At 36.5% G+C, this 24,120-nt stretch overlaps 1 protein-coding gene across 2 annotated transcripts in view; it reads left to right on the top strand.

Moving 5' to 3' along the window:
* Positions 1-1,247: 1,247 nt before the first annotated feature.
* The window catches only part of LAMA5 (laminin subunit alpha 5), a 269,906-nt gene continuing 247,033 nt past the window's right edge, over positions 1,248-24,120 (top strand). For both annotated transcript variants that reach the window (XM_053706887.1, XM_053706808.1), the window contains exons 1-2: positions 1,248-1,833; positions 4,806-4,958. In XM_053706887.1, the coding sequence (XP_053562862.1) occupies positions 1,585-1,833; positions 4,806-4,958 (402 nt within the window). In that variant the 5' untranslated portion in view covers positions 1,248-1,584. The remainder of the gene's footprint in view (positions 1,834-4,805; positions 4,959-24,120) is intronic.

Below are 24,120 nucleotides of genomic sequence, written 5' to 3'. Positions count from 1 at the left end.
ACTCAGCTGCTTCTTAACTCCTGTTTCTGGACGAGCCTGAAGGCTCGTACGAAAACAGTTACATTCAGGGCCATTCGGCCCTTATCAGATTGGCCCCTGTGTTTGTATGGATGTGTTTGTGGAGAGAACTGTCTCTTTAAATGTAATCTGTACTTTAAAGGACCCCCTCAATGCAGTAGAATTTGAATAATTAACAAGTGCATGATAAAAAGACAATGATTTAACACCTACTCTGAATTTGAAATAAGCAGTAGGTTTTTATCTGACAAATTTATTTTTTCTCCCATTTTCCGGCCCCCTGTATCATGTAATAGACATCAGCCAATCACGTATACCCTGTGAGCTTGTGCACATGCTCAGTAGGATCCTGTTCCCCAGAAAGTGTGTATATAACAAGATTGTGCAAAATTTGATAATGGAAGTAAATTGGAAAGTGTCTTAAAACTGCATGTTCTTTTTGAATCATAAAACTATATTTCAACTTTCGTGTCCCTTTAAGGACTATGTTGGGTGTGCATATGGTGGGATCTGCTGTGTGTGTATGCCTGTCCCTTTAAGATTGTGTCTGTGTTTGTTCATACTATCTTCTGTTTAAGTCTTAGGGTGTGCTTTAAGGCTATGTGCATTGTATAAGTGTATCTGTTTGTGACTGTGTAAGTGTGGGGTGAGCTGTCATTTTAAGTGTGTTTATGTGTGTGTGATGTTCCTTTAAAAGTTATGTGTATTGTATTGTACCTGTCCTTTTAAGACAGTGTGGGAATGGCATGAGCTGTCTGCCTGTGTTTGTTGTGATCTGTCCCTTTAAGACTTCCTGGGTGTGATATGTCCCTTTAAGGCTGTGCATTGTTTGCCTGTCAGTAAGTTGAGATTTGAAACAATCTATAGATGTGGGTGAGTAGAACTCATGTCCAAGAGCTGCCTATGGGAAAATAGGAATTGTGACATCCCCCCCCCCCCCCAAGCTTTGAGGGATTTGTAGACTGCCCCCCCCCCCCCCATGTGTGCAATAAAATATTACTTTATGGCCAAGAAAATCATTTAGAATGTTTAACTCAGAATTTACTGTGGTAAGTGTGGTTTTACATTTGGAAGCCTGGGGGAATCTGCCCCCTGTGACTAATACTAGCCCTCACTGTGACACTGTGAATCCCGGTGCTGTGTAATTACAGCAGTGATAACTTGCATTCACACTCTGATAACTGTTTCCCCTGGGCGGCCTGTGCTTCCCCCGCCCTCCTCTGAGATGAGAGACTCCAAAGTCCATTGTTGTAAATGAGCAGTGAGGAGCAGGGGGAGAGCCACAGACATACACAGGACCTTAGCCACACAGTGTCTCTGCACCAGGGACAAGCCCAACCGCAGCTAGGTGCCTCACCCCATAAGGAGCTTCACTTTGCTGTAGTAGGTGCCAGGACAGGGCTCTCAACGATAGGTGCTTGCAACATCCTTCCAGGACTACACACTGCACAAGTGCACCGCTCCCAGCTTTGCCGCTCCACCTCTATAACATCTTGATTGTCCTGTTTATCCTCATGACCAGGGAGCTGTGATTTTCCTCTGCACCTTGCTCTTGTCCCCAGCAGCATGGGGATAATGTCTGTCCTCCGGACTTGCTGCATGCTCCTGCTGCTATGGAGGAGCAGTGCCCAGGAACTGCCTATTAATGGAGTCAATGGATACAGCCTGCACCCACCTTACTTCAACTTGGCAGAGGGAACCAAAATATCGGCCACTGCCACCTGTGGGGAAGGGGAAGGTGGCCGACCATTGGAGGACCTGTACTGCAAACTTGTAGGAGGGCCAGTGTCAGGAGACCCCAGCCAAACTATCCAGGTACCAGTCTTGGCACTGAATCATGCTTATTATAATCGACAGCCCTATAACATTACTAGTGAATGGGGTAGATAGATAGATAGATAGATAGATAGATCGATCGATCTATCCCACTCACTAGTGGGATAGATAGATTAAAGTAAACTACTTTTTAAAGAATTATTTAAAATGTGAAAATACCCTTAAAATTGTGTAAATTTCACCAGTAAATGTAGCAGAAGCCAAGACAACACTACACTTAGACTTTCTATTGCTATAGTATTGTTTTAGTACATTTATTCTATTTATTTTACTCTTTATTCACTCTCCTTATATGTGTAGTCTTTTGTATTTACTAGGGTGTCCCCCACAGTGATGATTCTACAACATAAAGATAATTTGTTGTACCTTTTTGTGGTCTACCATAATTTAAAGCAATAGATGTATGTAGGGCTATGAGAGAAGATTGTACAGTAAAATAAAGGGACAGTTGTAACATACAAAGAAAGCTCAGTTATTAAGAATTTATTTCTAGGATAACAGGTAGTGAAGAGATTTGTCTTGCTAGTACAGTTGGGCAGGGGTGTAAACTTTTGTGTGTGTGCCCAAACTGACAGTAATATATATATATATATATATATATATATATATATATATATATATATATATAAATACTTGTGTACCCATTATCTTTATAATATAAAAGAACATTGTAGTTAATTTTCTCTTAAAGCCATTATATATATATATATATATATATATATATATATATATATATATATATATATATATATATATATAGCTTTATCGCTGATATATAAAACATGGGTTCATAAAAATAAATAAGTATTAAATACTACATTTACAGTAAAAAAACAATCAGTATGGTGGGAGCCCAGATTGCTTGTAAATTTGTGCCATAGGTTTGTATCCCCTGCCTTATGGAATCTGGGGAGTGTATTTCTGTAAATGTATTGAGTTGCTATCAACTTTTTAACAATTTGCCTAACCATGAAGAATAAAAATAAACTAATAATTAATTACATTTATATTTTTTCCAGTTGTTTATACAATTTAATCTCTTTCTACACATAACTTTTTACCACCGCTTTATATCGTCTTTGTGTCAGCAGCTGCACTGCATTATGGGGTACCAGTCTGTTCTTGTCTTTTGAGTTGTGTTGTATATGTTTTTCATCCTTAGTCAGTAACTTTGTTTGAAAAGGCTCTGTCTCTACTAATTGCTTGCAGGATTTTCTTATCTGAACTGATGGCATGTCCCCTTTGAAGGCAGGAAAGATAAGTGACCACATGCTTATTGTAATACAGTTTAGTTAAGTGTCCCAGACAGGACCTTATCAAAGTAGAATCAGGAAAGGATATATAAGTAGTTTATAGTTCCCAGGTAAAAGTGTACTAATTAAGCCATAGCCTCTTTCATTTCACTCTACTCACATGTTAAAGGGACATTTTGATGCAAAAAATACGTTCTGATTTGTTTGTTAACCACTTCAGAGGGCTTAAAACATACAGTTATAGTCACACTTGCGGCTCCTGAGCCAGAAGCCAATGGTTACTGCAGTGTAAGTCAGACGGGCCACTCCTAACTGTGGTTCTTTACCCCTGTGTTTAATCATACAAGGGTTGATCTTAATCTATTGTTTGATAATTATCTGCATGGTAATGGCTGTAGAGGTATTTTCATTGTTTATTGGCAGAGCTTATTACATTATTAGTTTGATGGAAAGTAGCCCTATACTTAAAGAGGCAGCATACACCAATTTGTATTTAACAGCATCTAATAAACACTACTATAAATAATAATATGAACAGATACTGATATAAAATTTCAGTGTAAAATCTTTTAAAACTTACTTAGAAGCTCCCAATTTAACACTGTTAATGAGATAAGTCTGGGACACCCACTGACCCCCCCCCTGCATATGAAAAGACCCATTATACAAACAGAAGCAGTCTGAAGTCTGTATACATCAGTATACATCTAAAACGTTGGGGCTTGGTTAGTAGTCTGAAAATCAGCACAATGTTAATTAAAAAAAACCAACTATACATTTTTACAAAAACACACCCAGATAGGCTATATAAATGGATCATCTACAAAACATTTATGCAAAGATGCAGTGCTGTTTAGCTTATCACAATCCATAGTTTGACAATTAACCACACCATTATGTGGCCATTTTTCACTTATTGATTCCTACAGTAATTACTTGATAACATTTTTTGAATTAATGACTTCCCCAAAAGTTTTAGAATGGAACATTGGTTTTGCCTAGGCCCAAAACACACTGACGTCATCCTTGCCATATTGGATGAAGTTAGGAAGCAAAGTCACCAAACAGATACAAATGCTACCTGCCCATTCAATAAGTAAAAAAAATAATAATAATAATAAGCAAGTTTGCATTAATAAAAATTAGGAAAACCCATAACCACCAGACACAGTAATGCATATGTCATTATGTGTGTCATGTGAGTCTTCCAGTTGATCCTCATAATGCCCTCCTATAACTATTTCTACTGATACAAATAACCTTTACCAATAATTCCTTCTATTGCTTCATATAACCTCACTATTTATCTTTTATTGTAGCCACTAATAGCTCTGTAATTACTTCTTGTGCCTCATACAATCCTTCCCCATATTGCAACTTACCGTATATTCCTTTCTTTATACAAACTCCCAGCATAACTCCTAAAAAAGCTTCATATAAGCTTTCCCTATAACTCATGTCTTCCTGTCATTTAGCAAGCTTACAGTAAAAACAGATTAAAAAAGGTGCCATTTAAAAAAGCTGACATGTCTGCAATATAGCACCATATAAATATTTATATAAACCATTTTAGTGTGTATAAAAATCTCCCAATGAGTGTTCTTAAAAGCTCTTTATATCACTCAATTAGGTTAACTAATTCCTGTGTCTGACATATTGACCCACTTTATTTAATAAATGTTCTGGTTCTAATTTCAGGGACAGTACTGTGATACATGCATGGCTTTCAGTGGCGAGAAAGCGCACCCAATCACTAATGCTATTGATGGCACGGAACGTTGGTGGCAAAGCCCTCCTCTTTCACGGGGCTTGGAGTACAATGAGGTCAACGTGACACTGGACTTGGGCCAGGTTTGTGTAAATGTTTCTTAAATTGGTTTTCTTAATTTTATTTATAGCAATGATGTCCTCATAATATAAGAAGGAAAAGTTTATCTTGCATAAGGAATCTAGATCACTTTTATAGTAAAATGAGCACAGTTCCTAAAATATATTGCCTTCTTTTGTTGTAAAGAAGCCGGTTATTACTAATTGTAACAATTTTTTATTGAATGAGGAGTCTTTTTAACCAGCAAAATAACCTCCATACACTGGATTTCCCAAAATTCATACATATGTAAACCAGCTGTATGAAATGCATAAATTAAGTTTTTAGAGTAAACTGCCCATGAAGGTACCCATACTTAGTCTTTCATGATTCAGATAGAGTACATATTTTTAAACAAGTTCCAGTAAACTTCTATTATTAATTTAGCTTCAATCTCTTGGTATCCTTTATTGAAGGAACAGCAATACACTACTGGGAGCTAGATGGACATATCTGTAAGCCAATGGCAAGAGGCATATATGCACAACCACCAATCATTATCTAGCTCTCAGCTCCTGAGCCTACCTAGGTATGCTTTTCAACAAAGGATACCAAGAGAATGAAGCAAATTAGATTAAATAATTTAATTGGAAAGTTGGTTAAAATTCTATGTTCTATCTGAATCATGAAAGAAAAATGTTTGGGTTTCATGTTCCTTTAAGTAAGTGTGGCTCGTTAATGAGAGTGACCAATTTATTGGTACCACTCCTTGGGAATGGAGTGAAAAAAATATCTGTATTTTTCCACTGGTAAAGACATATGACAGTCACTCAGTTCTAGGAGAAATAAATCAGATTTAACTGAGAAAAAAATATTTAGAAAGACCAACATTTGTATTCTGATTCCTTTTGACATTTTTTTTAAATAAATTGCTGTCTGCTGTTTTTCCTGAGCCTCAGGCCAATCCGTATGTCAGGTAGATTTATGTTGTGTTCACTTGTCTGTATTTTACAAGAAAATTGTAACGCTCAAGGCTTCCAAAGAACAAGGCACTAGATTACTATACAATATTATTATTATTTATTTATTTATTGATAAATAACCAACATATGTTACAGGACCATGTCATTTCATACATGGCTGCAGAGTAAGACAAGCTAAAAGACAAGTGCACAAGGTCAGAAGGTCCTGCCTAGGCATTTCCATCTAATGTTCACCACATTAAAGGGACAGCCTACTTCAGAATTTCTATTGATTAAAATGATAGATAATCCCTTTATTACTTATTCCCCAGTTTTGCATAACCGACATTGTTATATTAATATATATTTTTTATCACTGTGATTACCTTGTATCTAAGCCTCTGCAGACTGCCCCCTTATTTCAGTTCTTTTGACAGATTTGCATTTTAGCCGATCAGTTCTGACTTATAAATAACTCATCGGGAGTGAGCACCATGTTATCTATATGGCACACATGAAAGAAAGCTGTGAAAAACTGTCAAAATGCACTGAGATAAGAGGCGGCATTCAAGGGCTTATAAATTAGCATGTGAGCCTACCTAGGTTTAGCTTTCAACAAAGAATACCAAGAAAACAAAGCAAAATTTGATGATAAAAGTAAATTTTAAAATTGGTTTCTTTCAACAAAGAATACCAAGAAAACAAAGCAAAATTTGATGATAAAAGTAAATTTTAAAATTGGTTTAAAATTGCATGCCCTATCCGAATCATGATTAGACTGTCCCTTTAACATAAAGTGATCTATAGCAGTGATTTTCAACCTTTTTTTGCCGTGGCACACTGTTTTACATTAAAAAATCTTGCGGCACACCACCATCCCAAAATTTTACAAAATCACACATTGCAGCCTAATACAGTATATATATATACACACACACACTGTACTGTGCTGTCATGCCATGCCTCCTACAAACTAAGTGTTGTGTGCTGCTGCGTGTAGAGCCAGCACTAGGCACGTGTTGTGGTGGGTGGGGGTTCCTTCCAAGTGTGAATATGGGTCGGGGAGGCGAGCTGCCGCTGCGCAGTTACCCTCAGTCATCATCTCACTCAAAATAAAAAAACGGCCCAGAATAAAAAACAAGCAAAATTTAAAAAAATATGTCACACTGTTGTCAGTCTGCCGCGGCACACCTGAGGATCTCTCACGGCACACTGGGTGAAAAACACTGATCTATAGGACAGGTGGGCTTGTGAGGTTACATGCTAAACAATGTGCATGGGGTAAAGTTGAGAGAAGGCAAATGATCACATGTGGCAAATCTGAGAGATAGATTAATGTAGAATGTGTGCATCTGCCATATACTGATGCCTTCTTTTGTATTCAAAGAGTGTGTAGTTAGCAAAATCATATTTCAATGCTTTTCTCTTAAGTCATCAATGTGCAGTCTGGTAGTTGTTCTGAGATGAAGATTTATGGAAAGAAATATACTGCTTTATAATTCATCTCTCCTTGCTAAAGCTTTGCCAGGTAGATGGCGGTCAGGAATGTCTTTGTTCCCTATCTCAGGACTATGCATGGAATTCCAGTTATCCTGGGATCAGTCCTTACCTGTTCAGTCTCTCATACATCCGGAGAGTTTAAGAACCTTTACTTCAAACATGAGATCCTAAGATCTTGGTTCCATTAATTCAAAGTCATCTGACCTCTTTGTTTAACTCTCTGCTAATAGATTTTCTTTACTGCACCAGATAATCTCCTTTTTGTGAGTGTATCCATTTTACTTGTTTATAGTATGCATTTCTCTGGCTGTAATGCGCACATAATGTGGTCAAACAATAAGAAGACCTTTTTAAGACAAAGAGCTGGTAGGCCTTTTGGCACTTTCTTTGGAATGCTTCTGTCTTGGCCTAACAAGCCCCTCAATGGCCTGTAAGGGAATTCTTTACATACCTGAAATTGGTTGGCGTTATTAAGTGGGTACTTTATGCCTTCCTCACCCCTCCCAGGGCTGCTCTGCAAAATGAGCAGAAAATTAGATAATATTTGGGGCTTGAGTTTTTTTCCAACTGTTCTTGTACAGAAAAGAATAATAATAAGTATAAAGACAGACAATGCTTTTGCCCACCTTGTTTTCCTACCTACTTAAAACAAAATATACCTTTTTAGTTATTTGGTTTATGTTTACAGCCATGTGCCTTTGTCTAAACATGTTTAAACCTCCTTGTCATGCTGTATAATCCATCTGTCTGTAGCAGAACATGGAATGGATTAATGCAGATATCTCCTGTTTCTGTGCATCAAGTAGTTACACAATGTAGGGGAACTGGAACTTGCAGTAGAATTATTGCGGTTGCCCATTGGTAGGAAGGTTGTACAATTGTTTATAAATGTTCTAATGGTGTTCACAGAGGAAAACAATGGAAGATGACAATATTAGTCATCCATTTTTTTATTGCATAGTAAATACTTTATTGTCTGTGTTGAATAAAGTAATAAATGGTTTTATGCTATAGTGAGCTAACATTTTTCTGTGCGTAAACCTTCTGATTCTGATAGAGGAAATTTAATTTAACTGACTACCAGGAAAACCACTGTTATATGATAAAAAAAAACTGTACAGTAATGCGGCCCCCCTAGCATCCATCCTGTTGCTGACAAGGTGTCACAGCTATTGGGATCATCTAGCCTAAAATCACAGGATACGTTCCGAGCTGCAGTGCAGTCATAACTTCCCCTGTCAGCATGTAATTACAGGTCTGTACTAGGGCCAATCCCTTTACCTGACAAGCCATTGAAGTGACATCATTTATAAAAAAAAAAGGATTTGTAAAATCTTTTGGTAATGCTTGGATCACAAAATCACAACTATTGTAAAAACTGTTTCCACCCTGTGACATCAACTTTCTAAGCATATTTACTTTTTATATCGCTGGAAAGTTTTTTACTGCTTTGAGTAAGTTTGTTCTTTTTGGTTCATTGTGGACCTGCAGATGAGTGATTAAGACTCAATATCATAAATATGGATTTGAAGAAAAAAAACTATACAGCCAACAGGGCAATCAAAACAAAGGATGGTAAAAAACAAAAAGGTATTAACAAGTGTGTGAGGGATTGAGGACTGGGGCCCAGAAGATTGCCATCTAACTGTGGGCAGGTGGGGGGTTGGAGAGCAGCTAAGGTCACAACTGTTGATTTATGGGCCAGATCCCCCTGGATTAGTGTAATAGTTTGCTTTTATTTGTTACAGCTTTCAACAAGCTAGTTAACAACATCAACCTCCCAGGACCACACAGCTGGCCTTTATTTTCTTATTTCTAACCCCTTTGTCGAAAGTGAAATTATATGGCTGCAGGCAGTGAAGGAGTTATCTCTGCATCCTACGCTATATACTGTGTCACACTGCCCCAGTGGTCAGAGATTGGAATAGTGAAAAATAGCAGTGTGCTGTATTGTGTCAGTCTGTCAGATGTGGGTCACTTGTATTCTACTGACCCTAAGGAATGACCAAAAGGATAAAGCGTCAGAGAGACACAGAGCAGTGTTCTGGCATTAGTAGAGACCTCTGTTCTTGTGAATCTATATCTGGTTTATCAGAAGCCCCCAGGGACCCTGTGGGAAGTGGAATGCTCTAAGCTAGTTGAGGTTTGACTGGACTCTGTGATTTATTTTTGTACACTGTAAGCATGCATGGAGTAGATACAAATGGAAGCTCATTAACAAAATGGATTGCAATTGAACAGTCTAAAACCATATTAAACAGAAATCTGCTTTGACATATTCCAGTTGTAAAAAAAGTTCTGAGGGTGCAGATTGTTTTTTCTCATAAATATAAAGCCGTATGTAAATGTGCTATGAGAACTAAGGGTCTTGTTGTAGTCAGTTCTTAAAGGAGCATTAAACTCAATACGGAATCTCCTAATAAAGGGCTAGATAACGAACGGAGAGCAAAAATATTACCACTACTGAGCGCTAATACTGCTCAAGTTAAATCAGTAGCGCCCCTAGTCTTATGCTCAGATTACAAGTTGAAAGTAATATTCAGATAAAATCAGATAGTGCAGGTACATTAAATCCCTCACTAAGGGGTGTATACTGAATTTTTGTATGGAAAGTGCAAAATAAAATTTGTGTTTTAAACATCATACAAAACAAATAAATAATTTAATAATTCACACAAAAATAAGCAGGGGAAAAATTATATTAAGGTGCATCGAAAATCTTAACACAATTCTTCACCAAAAATTGTATTTTACCAAAAACATAAACGTTGTATGTAATTTTCACAGGAATAAATTGTATTAAATATTCACAGTGTAAATCGTAATTTTAGTACACTGGATGCACAAAAATCACTTAGGAATTTGTACTTATAAGTACAATATACAAAGCGTAATTGTTGTTTTTACATAAAATGTGTTGAACATGCACGTTTCATGGGCGTATATGAAATTGTCTCTAATCCCAGCGTAATTCTGTAAAGATTTTCACACTACAGATTTCACAGTTTTTTCTCATAACACTCCAAATACTTTTAACCCTAATAGACAAACACATGCATACGAAAGTATAGGCAAATATAAGATGCTATATGCAGAAAGCAGTGTAATGGGATTTATATTGGCTGCAGGAGTTTATTTTGAAATTGCGCCCCCTGCTCACTGCTATCTTCGTTCTGTGGAGCGAAGTGTCCCTATCCATTGAGCCCTTTACTTTCAATAGGAGCCATCTCGCCACTCGCAGGGAATTCCCCTTTTTTTACGATCATTCCACTAGGACAGCCCCTGTGAGGGTCCGCGAGAAAAACCACGTCTGATCTGGGGAGGTTTAGATTTATCAAGCCCATAGTATACTTCTATGGGGGCATGCAGTAAAATTCACCAAGCCGATGCTCGTCTATGCCAAGGGTGCTCTAAACCTAGGGTAATTAGCGGAATTCCTCATGTAGTTTTGTGCTATACTATTAATAATAACGGTCTACTTCAGGTCTCAACAAGTGCCACATTTTACAGCTTCACAGTATTTTGAATTGTGCATGAATTATCCATTTAAAGTATAGGACATGCAAAGTTGTGATTAAGAATTTAATCTGATAGAATGAGAAGTAGGAAGCTGGGGAAGGAAATGCCAAGGCAGATCAGTACTGTTATACTATAATTAACACAGGATAAACTATTATTTATCTTTTTCCTTTCATTTGACTAATGTGCCTTATTACAGGCTCACACAAACTTGCTCAATCCTATAATATAAAAGGCCAAGTGTGTTTGTCCGAAGCTGTCATGCGCAGTAGACAGCACGAGGACAAACACACCTGGCCTTTGAGTCCCTAGCTGTTGTCTGATCTGCGGCAGAAGTGGGCGTGACCGGCCGTGAGCAGGGGGCGTGGCCGGGCGTGAATGGAGCGTGGCCGGGCGTGAATAGTTGTGAAGGGAGCATGGTCAGGTGTGAAGGGGGCGTGGCCGGGCGCAGTCCCGCGATAGAGGGGGGAGAGATAGAGAGGGGGGAGAGATAGAGAGGAGGGGGAGAGAGAGCAAAAGAGAGGGGAGAAAGAGAGCGCAAAAGAGAGGGGGGAGAGAGAGAGCGCAAAAGAGAGGGGGAGAGAGAGAGAACGCAAAAGAGAGGTGGGAGAGAGAGAGCGCAAAAGAAAGGGGGGAAGAGCGCAAAAGAGAGGGGGGGGGGGAGAGCAAAAGAGAGGGGGAGGGAGAGAGTGCAAGGGGTGGGACAGCTGTACTGCAAAAAATGGCCGGTGTGAACGGGCTTTAGGACTAGTCATAGGATAAAGGACCCACAACTTTCTCAGCTTGAAACAATTCACTCAGTGCAACACACTGTACAGGCGCTTATATCGCTGGAGATTAAATTTGCCCTGCGTAGATGGCAAAGCACTGAATTGTACAGAATATTTGCAGTTATTTAGTTTCGCTCTTTATTGGAAATGAGATGGAAGTGTAGATGCTTTTCATGCGGTACAGATTAGTTACACCTGAATTAACCCATATCCCACAGCTCAGCCTCTAGTCTGTTACCTAGAGACCAACAATGACAATATATTAACCCTTCCCTTACTTCACATTGTTCTTGTGTTTGCTACCACTCCAGTATCTTAGATCCCTGCTAAGGAACATCTTTATTATAAATATACATTCAAATGAATATTTAATAAACCATAATAAAATATTATAATTCTACTACTACTAATAATAATAATCATAAAATACATATATGTAAATGCGTCAGTTAAAGGGATAGGAAAGTCAAAATTAAACTTGCATGATTCAGATAGATCATGTTATTTTAAGACACTTTTAAATTCACTTCTATTTTCAAATCTACTTTGTTCTCTTGGTATCAGAAATGTTGATTGTATATCAGAAAGCGCCTAATTAAAGGCTATGGGAATTAGGTTTGGGAAATACTGTATATATCTGTTATTCCTTATATGGTTAATTCTCATATGTGTAGGAATGTATGCCTGAATGCTGTATAGAAATATATACAATTTATTTCTTCATACAATTAATAAACATATAATAGAAACATACATTTAAAGCATGGATCCATGTGACAGTATACAAATATAATAGATTGCGATCTATATTCATAAAAAACAATAAATTGACATAATAATTCCTAAATTAGTGTCTTAAAAATCTCCAAATCAGTTCCTAAATTAGTTTTTTAAAATCTCTAAAAAATCTCTAAAAAATCTTTATAAAGACCTTACAAAATTAATTAAAACATATAATCCGTTGTAGTCCCTAACCGGTTAGGGTGATTTGATATTCTCAAAAAAAAAAAAACAACAACAACAGTATTAGTCTCTTATTTGGTGTAACTTCATTAAAAAATGTGAAGCAAAAAAGAGTGTGAAACACAAAATTTCTTGGCGTGTTGTAATAGTGATAAAAAATATATATATATTGAAAAAATATTTAAAATAGATTCCAAAAAACTTTTAAAAAGTGAAGTCCAATATTCAAAAATCAAAAAGTAAAGCTAATATAAAAGACATAAAGTTCTTCCGTGTTTTTAAATCCAAAATGGTGGTTGAGGTGGTTGTGAAATGTCAAATGTGTTAAAAAATGGAGAAAAAATAATGAATTAAATCCAAATCCTTATCAAATAATAAGTCTGTGCTTTCTATGGGTGTAGAAAATTAAAATTGGTGTGAATCTTCCTTCTTCTTAACAAATGGTTTGTTGTTGATATATTGATTATAGGGTATTCGGTCTGTGATGAAAGACTCTATCCTTATAAAACCTGTAAACAACAAAATAACATAGTGCAATAATGCTACAAATGTGATAGAAATAATGATATTCATATTAGAATCCAAGGATCTCCTAGAAAGAAAGGAAAATCTAACGAAAAAGGTAACTAAGATTAGAGAGGACATCACAAACAAAAAATCCAGAAAACTAAACAGAGAATTAGAATTGATTAAGAACACTAAAGAACAAATCGATCAACAAACAACAGATGAGATGCATAACACTATAAAAGATAACAAGAATGGGGACACTACAAATGAGGGGGAATGGATCGAAGTTACAAATAGAGGGAGAAGACATAAACCAAGAGATGAAAGTAGAGGATATCAGAACTCTAACTACAGAGAGGAATACATTCAAAACTACACACCATGGAACCAAGAATACACACCAAGGTTTAACCGATGGCATCAGGGACAGAACACAAGAATAAATAATAGGACCCCGAGGGCAACATTTCGCCATCCCAGACAGAGAAGGGGCTGGGATTATAACAGATATTACACTCATCCAAATAAAGATAATCAACAACAATATAATCACAGACAATTCTCAGATACCCCATATAAGGAAGGATTTCATGTCAGAAATACAAATCAAGAATCGTACTCACCCCCACGTCAATACACAAACAGAGATCAGGAACACCCACAACATAGATATTACCAAAGACCAAATAGGAACTTTGGGGAAGCTCCCAACCATTTTTGGGGACAAGAGAGACCCCAAAGATACTACAATGATAATCAGGCATACGATTATAATAGAGGGGGACATAGACAACAACAACAACATAACCATACGAGTAACTACCCCCCGAATAACTACACAGAATTCAGAACTAACACTATTAGAGCAACACCCCAAACAATGCAGGGAACCAAACACCCAGAGAAGCAATCATCAAATCCCATTAGCAATGAACAATCAAAAGCATCAAATTCAGGGCACTCTTTTTTAGGGGTAGCATCAAAAGCAACCAAAGATCTAGAAAGAGGCTCAACAAAGAGAAAGAACTCCCACCAAGACGAATTTCACACACCCACAGAAAAAAGAAAACCCATAGGGGAAAGAGAGGAGGAAGAAAACTAAATAAGAATAAAGCAACCAACCCCCAAACCCATACCAGCACTCAGATTAAAGGTATATTCAATCTAAGTTCTAAGGAACTCACTGAAAAGGAATCCTCAGTTCTTAGCTATGGCCTTTCTTTTGCCCCCTCAAAAGGGCTAAATAAATTTAACACTTTCATAAATGCAAAGGAGCTTGTCAGGAGATTGACACTCAAAAGACATTTTATGAAGTCTCCGCTAGAAACATATGCATCTCAATATGGAAATAGTAACAACAGTCCCTATTTGCACACAGATCTAAAACCTAGATCTAATTTCTTTCCAGTTGCCAGCAAAGGCAATACTATAGAAACCTTTGAAACAATGATATGCAATGAAATCAGAGACCTTAAACAAAAAAGTGTGAACAACTATAAACACAACCTTTCAACGGAACAGATGAATACAATTAAGTCCCTCGAAAAGAATCACAATTTGGTTATAAAACCAGCAGATAAAGGCGGGGGCATCGTTATTCTAAATAAAATAGACTATGAGGAGGAATGCAACAGAATCCTATCAGACCGAGACACCTATGAAATTCTGAAGAAGAATCCCATTGAAAATTTCAAAAGGGACTTGGACTTAATTTTGGGAGATGCACATAGCATTGGGATACTCAACAACAAGGAGTTTAAATATATTAGTATTAAACACCCGATAACCCCAGTATTTTATTACCTCCCAAAAGTCCACAAGTCCATGGAACGACCCCCAGGCCGTCCGATAATTTCGGGGATAGGGAGTCTCTCAAGTAACCTGTCTGAATATGTGGATAGGAAGTTACAAAAATATGTAACTGAGCTACCATCGTATTTGAGGGACTCTACCCAGATACTAAATACACTTGAAAATATAGAATGGGAAGAAAATTATATACTGGTAACATGCGACGTTACGTCCCTATACACCAGTATACCCCACGAAGGTGGAATAGAAGCGGTGAATTTCTTCCTGGAAAAAGATTGTGATTTACCTGATCTACAGAGACAATTCATTCTGGATGGGATACAATATATTTTAACGCACAATTACTTTTCGAATGATGGCATATTCTATAAGCAAATATGCGGCACAACTATGGGGACCAGGTTCGCGCCCAGCTATGCCAATTTGTATATGGGCCACTGGGAACTCATCTTTTGGGAATCATGCCCAGCTAGCGCGGACCTGGTCCTCTACAAAAGGTACATTGACGATATTATTATGATATGGAAAGGTTCCATGGATGATCTGAAACACACAATAAATGTCATGAATAACAATACTAAGAATCTCAAATTTACATATGAAATGAGCAGAAAAGGAATGACCTTTTTGGACCTTAAAATAGAGATAACAAATGGCAAGCTCGAGACGTCCACTTTCTTTAAGAAAGTGGACTGCAATAATTATATACACAAGGAAAGCTGCCATCTCGAAAGATGGAAAACGAATATACCGAAAGGACAATTCCTAAGGCTGAAAAAGAACTGCTCAGACCCAAGTAAATGGGAAGAACAAGCAACTACCATGAAAGAAAAATTTTTGGAAAGAGGCTATGACGAAGAGACTCTTAATCAGAATATTGAAGAAGTAAGACAAAAAGATAGGAAAGATCTCCTAATCTATAAATCAAAGAAAATAAACATCAACCTTGAAGAAGATCGACTCACTATTCCCTTTATTACAGAGTTTAGTGAGAACAGACGAACTGTGGAAAGAATCATAGAAAAGCACTGGCCACTTTTAAGAAATGATGAGGTGATAGGAGAGAAATTAACAACTAGACCTGTTTTTATATACAAGAAAACAGAGAATCTGAAGAGTAAACTATCACCCAGCGTACCTAGAAATATAATAAATAAGACCAAAGATATGTTTGGTAAAGAAATTAAAGGTTTCTATCCCTGCTTGACTTGCAAAGCCTGCAAAAGAGGTATCAAAACAAAAGAAGTTATCTCAACTAATACAAAGGTCAAATATAAGATCAATGACCTGATAAGGTGTACCAGCAAAGGAGTCATTTATTTGATATGGTGCAGTTGTGGACTTCAATATATAGGACAAACATCCAGAATCCTGAAAGATAGAATCAGGGAACATCTATTGAAGGTCAAACACAAAAGCACAGAGACTGCACTTTACAAACATTTTACAAATCACCATCAGGGAAACAAAAAAGATTTCCATTACACAGGGATACAAATAGTAAAACCAAATTGGAGAGGAGGGGACTACGAAAAAAGTTTACTCACTGCCGAATCAAGATGGATTTTCGACATCGATAGTTTATACCCTAGGGGCTTAAACAACAGAGAAGACCTCTCACATCTACTAAACCTGAAATAACAACCTATATAATCCTGTGTAGGATGACACATAGCCACTTAGCATGTATTCTCATACTAGCTCCTAAAGCTACATGTCACCGGAAACTTTATTATACATACAGTACTAGTAGATAACCAAATGAAGTAGTTTCCCCCACCATCTTTGGGTGGTGACTTAACTTTAACCAAGACACAAGGGTAGGTTTCCGAGATCCATAATATTATCGGGGAATTCTCTAATTACATGAGAGATATCCCAAAATAATAGAATAATAGACAATTAAAGATATTCCTCTCTATGTAGTTTTAAACAATACCATTAGTGGATCAGTACACCTAGGGGCCGTCATCATAGACAGAATATATCCATATTGTCCTAACATAGAAACACTTAAAGTTAGACTACCAATATTAAGATTAAGTCTCCTTTAGCGATCATCATATTGTCAGCTATTTGTAGGGATTTTGTTATTCAAGCCAGTATTTATAAAATTAATATGCATTTTATTAATTTTACTTATTTTACCTAGCAAAATTTATTCCTTTTATTATATTATACATCTTGTATTATATTTCTCATCCGAAACCGTTTTTTATAGCATTAGTCCAAGACACCCCAATTAGTAATTTTATCGTTCAGATCTAGTTTTTTAGCGATCATTATATTGCTAGATATTTGTAAGGACCAAAATGTTATTCATGCCAGATCCTAATAGAATTTAATTTATTATATTATAAAAAAAAATTTTCTCGTTTTTTATCGACTTTTATCATTAGATTTTATCTCTTTATCATATATTTTTATGATAACAATTTATCTCAAACCGCACTAATACCAGAAATTGTAATCTTAATTGATGAGTGAAATCCGCAATATTTCACAAACACCGGAAGTATCGGCATGGAAACGAGTATGTTTGTAAACAACGAACATACCGGAAGTGACGCAATATGCAATGACGTCACTTCCGGTTTTCCGTACAAGCGTAAACATCCGGTTAGCTAAGGGTAAGAATAAAGGTAGAGTCTTATAAAGACAACAATACTAAGTACATCGACAACAATAATAAACTGATATAACATCAAAATTAAAGGGGAAAATAGGCAAATATATAAGAAAAAGAGCCCCAGAACAAAACAGGAAAAGAAGTATGAATACCACTTCCGGGTTACGCTTGAATAGCGTTTTTTGGCGCCAAAATCACTACTCTTTGATTGGCACAAAGCACCATAAATAGCCACCATAACTCACCAGAAACTATAGTCTTGAGAAAGGCCTTACTGAGAGGCCGAAACGCGTTGACAGTCATTGGTGAGCAGTTTTTCATTATTTCTATCACATTTGTAGCATTATTGCATGTTATTTTGTTGTTTACAGGTTTTATAAGGATAGAGTCTTTCATCACAGACCGAATACCCTATAATCAATATATCAACAACAAACCATTTGTTAAGAAGAAGGAAGATTCACACCAATTTTAATTTTCTACACCCATAGAAAGCACAGACTTATTATTTGATAAGGATTTGGATTTAATTCATTATTTTTTCTCCATTTTTTAACACATTTGACATTTCACAACCACCTCAACCACCATTTTGGATTTAAAAACACGGAAGAACTTTATGTCTTTTATATTAGCTTTACTTTTTGATTTTTGAATATTGGACTTCACTTTTTAAAAGTTTTTTGGAATCTATTTTAAATATTTTTTCAATATATATATATTTTTTATCACTATTACAACACGCCAAGAAATTTTGTGTTTCACACTCTTTTTTGCTTCACATTTTTTAATGAAGTTACACCAAATAAGAGACTAATACTGTTGGTTTTTTTTTTGAGAATATCAAATCACCCTAACCGGTTAGGGACTACAACGGATTATATGTTTTAATTAATTTTGTAAGGTCTTTATAAAGATTTTTTAGAGATTTTTAGAGATTTTAAGAAACTAATTTAGGAACTGATTTGGAGATTTTGAAGACACTAATTTAGGAATTATTATGTCAATTTATTGTTTTTTATGAATATAGATCGCAATCTATTATATTTGTATACTGTCACATGGATCCATGTTTTAAATGTATGTTTCTATTATATGTTTATTAATTGTATGAAGAAATAAATTGTATATATTTCTATACAGCATTCAGGCATACATTCCTACACATATGAGAATTAACCATATAAGGAATAACAGATATATACAGTATTTCCCAAACCTAATTCCCATAGCCTTTAATTAGGCGCTTTCTGATATACAATCAACATTTCTTAACCATTTTTTGGGGCAGCTAGGTACCCCATCTATCATTAAGCATTATTGGGATATTATGAGCGCTGAGAGATACTATTGATACAATTGTTCTCTTGGTATCAGTTGTTTGAAAAATAATATGTGCATATCCTGCACTAGTGGGAGCTATCTGGTGATTGGTGCTTGCACATATTTGTCTCTTGTGATTGGCTGACTAGGTGTGTTCAGCTAGCTCTCAGTAGTGCATTACTGCTCCTTCAGCAAAGGATATCAAGGGAATGAAGCAGATTTGATAATAGAAGTAATTGGAAAGTCGTTTAAAATTATCTGAATCCTGAAAGGAAAATAAAATGGGTTTCATGTCCCTGCAATATTTCTTATATGTAACTGTGTTTAAAAGGATAGTAAACCAAAAATAAATCTTTTAGGATTCAGATAGAACATACAATTTTAAAAAACTTTCCAATTTACTTCTATTATCAAATTTGCAGGTAGCTGTGCACATCTAGTTAGCCAATCATAAGAGACAAAAGTGTGCAGGCACCAATTAGCAGCAGCTCCCACTAGTGTATGATATGTGCATATTCCTTTTTCAACAATGGATACTAAGAGAACGAAACACATTTGAAAATAGAAGTGAATTTAAAAGTGTCTTAAAATTACATGCTGCATCTGAATCATGCAAGTTTAAAGGGACAGTACACTGTAAAATTGTTTTTCCATAAATGTATTTTAAATGACTTGTTATACCAACTGCAGAGTATAAAATATTTGAGAAATTGCATTTTCGGGTTTATTTGTGTATCTGAAGTAGCTGGTTTTGTGCTTTGAAACCACAGCCTATTACAATGGGTTGAGCTTCAGGTAATATCAGATCTCATTATGTTATCACTTTCATGTACACAGACTTACTTCCTTATCTTATATTTGTCTGGAACACCAAAGCTCAATACATAGAGAGAACAATGGAAAATTATCATTTTATTACTTAACTATCATGCCCCCACTGAGGGTGTAATCTCTTCTGCTGGCTGTGTTTACTTAGGCTTTTCAATAGCATATACGCAAGTATCAAAACTTTCAGTTTAGGTTGGGAAACCACAAGCTAAATCAGCTATTTCAAATGCTGAAATATGAGTAAAGGAGCTACTTGCAACCAATTTAATACACTCTAGCAGGTAAAAATGATCATTGGGAATAATTTAAAGGGGAGAAAGTTTTTGGGTGAACTGTCCCTTTAAGTTTGACTTTACTATCCCTTTAAGCCCTGCAAATAGATTAAATACATAGTTAAATCCAGCTCCAGAGCAGCAATGCACTACTAGGCTGAACACATCTGATGAGCCAATGACAAGACACAAATGTATATGCAGCCACTAATCACCAGCTAGCTCCTTGTAGTTTAGGAGATAGCATAAGTAAATTTTATTAACAGAAGTTAATTTAAAAGTATCTTAAAATTACATCTACTATATCTGAATCATGTGAGTTGAAACACGGTCAAATACTTTTTGCAAACAAAAAGAGTAAGTTCCATCTGTTAAACATGTAATCGTTTTAAATTAGTACTGAAAAATATCCTCTTAGATCCATCAATGAAAAGGTATCTTTCCAAAGTTCTAGAAAGTTTGTTTTACATTGGGTGAAGATGTATGGGGTTTACAAGGAAATGGATAATCTGTTTCTTCTTTGTGGCATTATAAAGATTGTATTTGAATACATGTATTATTTAAAAATAAATAAATAATAATAATAATAATAAATATATATATATATATATCAGTGACGTGCAGTGACGTCAGAGGATGGTGAGGCAGTGGCTAGGATACGCCTTCATTCTTTAGATATCCTTTGTTGAAGAAATAGCAATGCACATGGGTGAGCCAATCACATGAGGTATCTATGTGCAGCCACCAATCAGCAGCTACTGAGCATATTTAGATATGATTTTCAACAAAGGACATCAAAAGAATAAAGAAAATTAGATATTAGATGTAAATTGGAAAGTTATTTAAATTTGCATATGGGTTTCATATGGGTTTCATGTCCCTTTAAATGGTGTCTTGGAAAACTGGTCAACTTAGTAAACATCTGATTTTAGTCTAAAAGGATTGTAACAGAAACTCTTGCCAGATAACAAAATGCTTGCTCTGATTATGAGATCTAGAAATCCATGCCCATTAAAATATGTTTAAAACATTCTTTTTACTTTAATGCTGCAAATTATGCTTATAGATTCTTTCATTACATAAGGGATGAGAGTCAGAGGGGGAGGAAGAGAGACAGAGAGAGAAAGAGACCATGGGGGAGAACAACACATAAGGAGAGAGATGGATAGATAGAGAGAGAGAGACACACACACACACACACACAAGGGGGGGGGGGAGAGGGACCACTGCATTTTAAAGTAATAAAACAGCAGAGCTACAGAGAGTTCAGAAAATTAGTCTATAATTTAGTGTGAAATACAGAGGCAAGCTGCTAAGTTAGTGGGTGTAAAGTTTGAGTAAACAAAATACAAAAACGACCCTGCTATAAAAGAGTAAACAAACACTAAACCACATTCATTAAATTATCATTTTCACTAACAGAATCTTTCAGTAAAATCTTACTTTAATAAGATGTGGATGAAACACTGCTCTCTGTGCCTCTTTTCCTGCTCTGTAAGGATTCAGGAAGTGACAGTGGCACATTCCACTGCACTTAGAGGGGAAGAACAGAACTCTCTTTTTCACTTTAGCAAAGCTAGCAGGTTCACAGGACAGCAACAAAATATATGAAAGTTGTTTTTTTGCGCTTTTGTTTTGTTTTATATGATTTAACATCCAGCCCCAACCCTATGTTCCACTTACTAATGCCTCTCACTGGATTGGTTCAGCCCAAATAGGACTGCCTCAAATAAGCAGTTAATGGGCCATGCAATGATCTTAACCACTTGCATCCAGTAGATGGCGCAGCATGTTGTGTAATGGTGGGCAGACCTGATTGTGCCTCTTCATTGCACAACATATAGCTGTGAGAAAAAAAAATGCTGGGGGAAAAAATTTACAATTTTTTTTTAAAGCCAATAAAAAAAAATATATTTTTGCCCATATGAGAGGTGAAGCACTGCCTCACCTGCCTCTAGTGACTGCACATCACTGATATATATATATATATCATGTCAATATTGAATAAGCCTGTTTTTTCTTTTTTTAACCTTGTCAATTGTCTAGCAGTTTTGAATTGTTTTAAAGATGAGTAGGGCAACTAATCAACTTCTATACTGCCTGCCCCATAGTGCACTCGCTGCTGTTTACAGCCTGAATCAATACATCTTATAAAAACCTTGTCACACGGTGGGCGGGTAGGGTTGGTGGGACTATAAGGAGCACCCAATGGGTCATAAAACTGGCTGTTGGAATAGTTTGAACAGTTACAGGGAGGCATTTTATAGTTTGCGCTACTTTTAAATCATTAAAGCTAAATTTGAGGCTTAGGGTTCGAATTATCAAGCTCTGAATGGAGCTGGATGCCCCTGCTTCAGGCTCGCCGGAAACAGCAGTTATAAAGCAGCGGTCTAAAGACCGCCGCTCCATAACTTGTCCCCCTGGTCTGACACTGCGGACATCAATTTGCCCGATCCTATACGATTGGGTTGATTGACACCCCTTCTAGCGGCCAAGAATCTGCAGGGGGCGGCATTGCACAAGCAGTTCACAAGAACTGCTTGTGCATATGCTGTCGGCATTTATCGATGTGCAGCGGACACGATACGCTACATTGTATCATGATCGCTCGCACTTTCATAAGTCGGCCCCTTATTGTTTGAATAAAAATGTTTTTATGTGTTCAGAGGGACTGCAATATGATAATGCTCTAATGCACTATTGTTTACATTTACGTATGCGTTTTACCCCCACTAAGTGGTTAAACACATAGTTAAAAACAGCTTTGCACTACTGAACTTGGCCGCTGAATCAGTTAGAGGTGGCATGTTCGCCATTCCAGAACTGACGTACCTATGTGTTTATAACCCCTTTGCAGGGGTTTAACACAAAGGAACAGGCAGACGATAGTGCAATAAGAAAAGGTGCTAACCCATTTGAGAAATTTCTTACTATTGTTTTATGCCCCTTTAATTGTTGCTCCTTCATATGCAACATGTATAACATTTTTGCTTACTATTTTCCCTTAAAAAGCACATTTCAGTTTCAAGCAAACTACTTATGCTTTATTTTGTTAGTGATTTATTTTTACACCAGTTTCCTGGATAAAACATACATGCGAATACTGCAATCTCCCTCTGCATCCTCATCTGGAGCAGTATAGGGGTTCTCTGGGAGTATGACTTTGACCATGTGTTTAACTACTGTAAAAGGAGTATATCACATAGCAAAGGAGTTCATTTTAAAATTAGAGGTCTATAATGAAATAAAACATTTTTTTAACTAGACTGTTCCTTTAAGGTTATGTTTCTGTCTCCAATGGCAATGAAAGGGTGTCCAGGTTCTCAGCAGGTGAATGCTCTGTTGAACTCAGTACTCCAAAGAGCTGGCTAATTAAATCGCAAAGGCATTGTGCTGGTTTTGTCTGGAATCTGTGCAGGGATTTTCTTAAACAAAATCCTTTCAAGCTTGCGCCTCAGTGGGGCTTATCTATAGGCTCTGCTCAGTTGGCTTGTTATACCATATACTTGTCTTGATTTTTGTTATCATTCGGCCTTGACAGATGTCATCAGTTCTGCATCCAAGGATGGCAAGAGGGCATGGCATATACATTCCTTCCTTCATTTGGTTTTTTTGGTCACAAAGTTGGAACCATCAGGCTATTGAAAAATGAGGCCATTGTATGTTAAACCTCATGTGGAGTATTTCACATGACCAGCAACAGACCTTTTGGACATCTAAGCTTCTAATTTCAACTTTAATAGCGACACTAAAGAGGTGGAAATGGAATAAGAACACATCTCAGCTCAGTCACTGGTGCTGCTCATTAAATTGTATAGCTAAGTCAACTAGTGCTATGTGAGTTGACCTATTTAATAAATAGAGATTTATTTATAATTATTATTTCACTACAAATATCTGTTAAGAACATATTACTACATCCTCCCACTTTAGAGACATATTCCCCACCACTGTTATTAGACAATATCCATCAAATCTATCTTTGTATGTTTATGTTCCTCTAATCACTAAACTTGTCCTGGAACTCAAATATCTAACCTATCTGTTATTATTCACATTTAATCAACATTAATGCCCACTGGAAAGGAAATATTCCTAATTTGTCGTCTTTTAGTCCT

The sequence above is a fragment of the Bombina bombina genome, chromosome 1, assembly GCF_027579735.1.
Source record: "Bombina bombina isolate aBomBom1 chromosome 1, aBomBom1.pri, whole genome shotgun sequence".
Classification (NCBI taxonomy): domain Eukaryota; kingdom Metazoa; phylum Chordata; class Amphibia; order Anura; family Bombinatoridae; genus Bombina; species Bombina bombina.
This window is presented reverse-complemented; position numbering and strand designations above follow the sequence as displayed.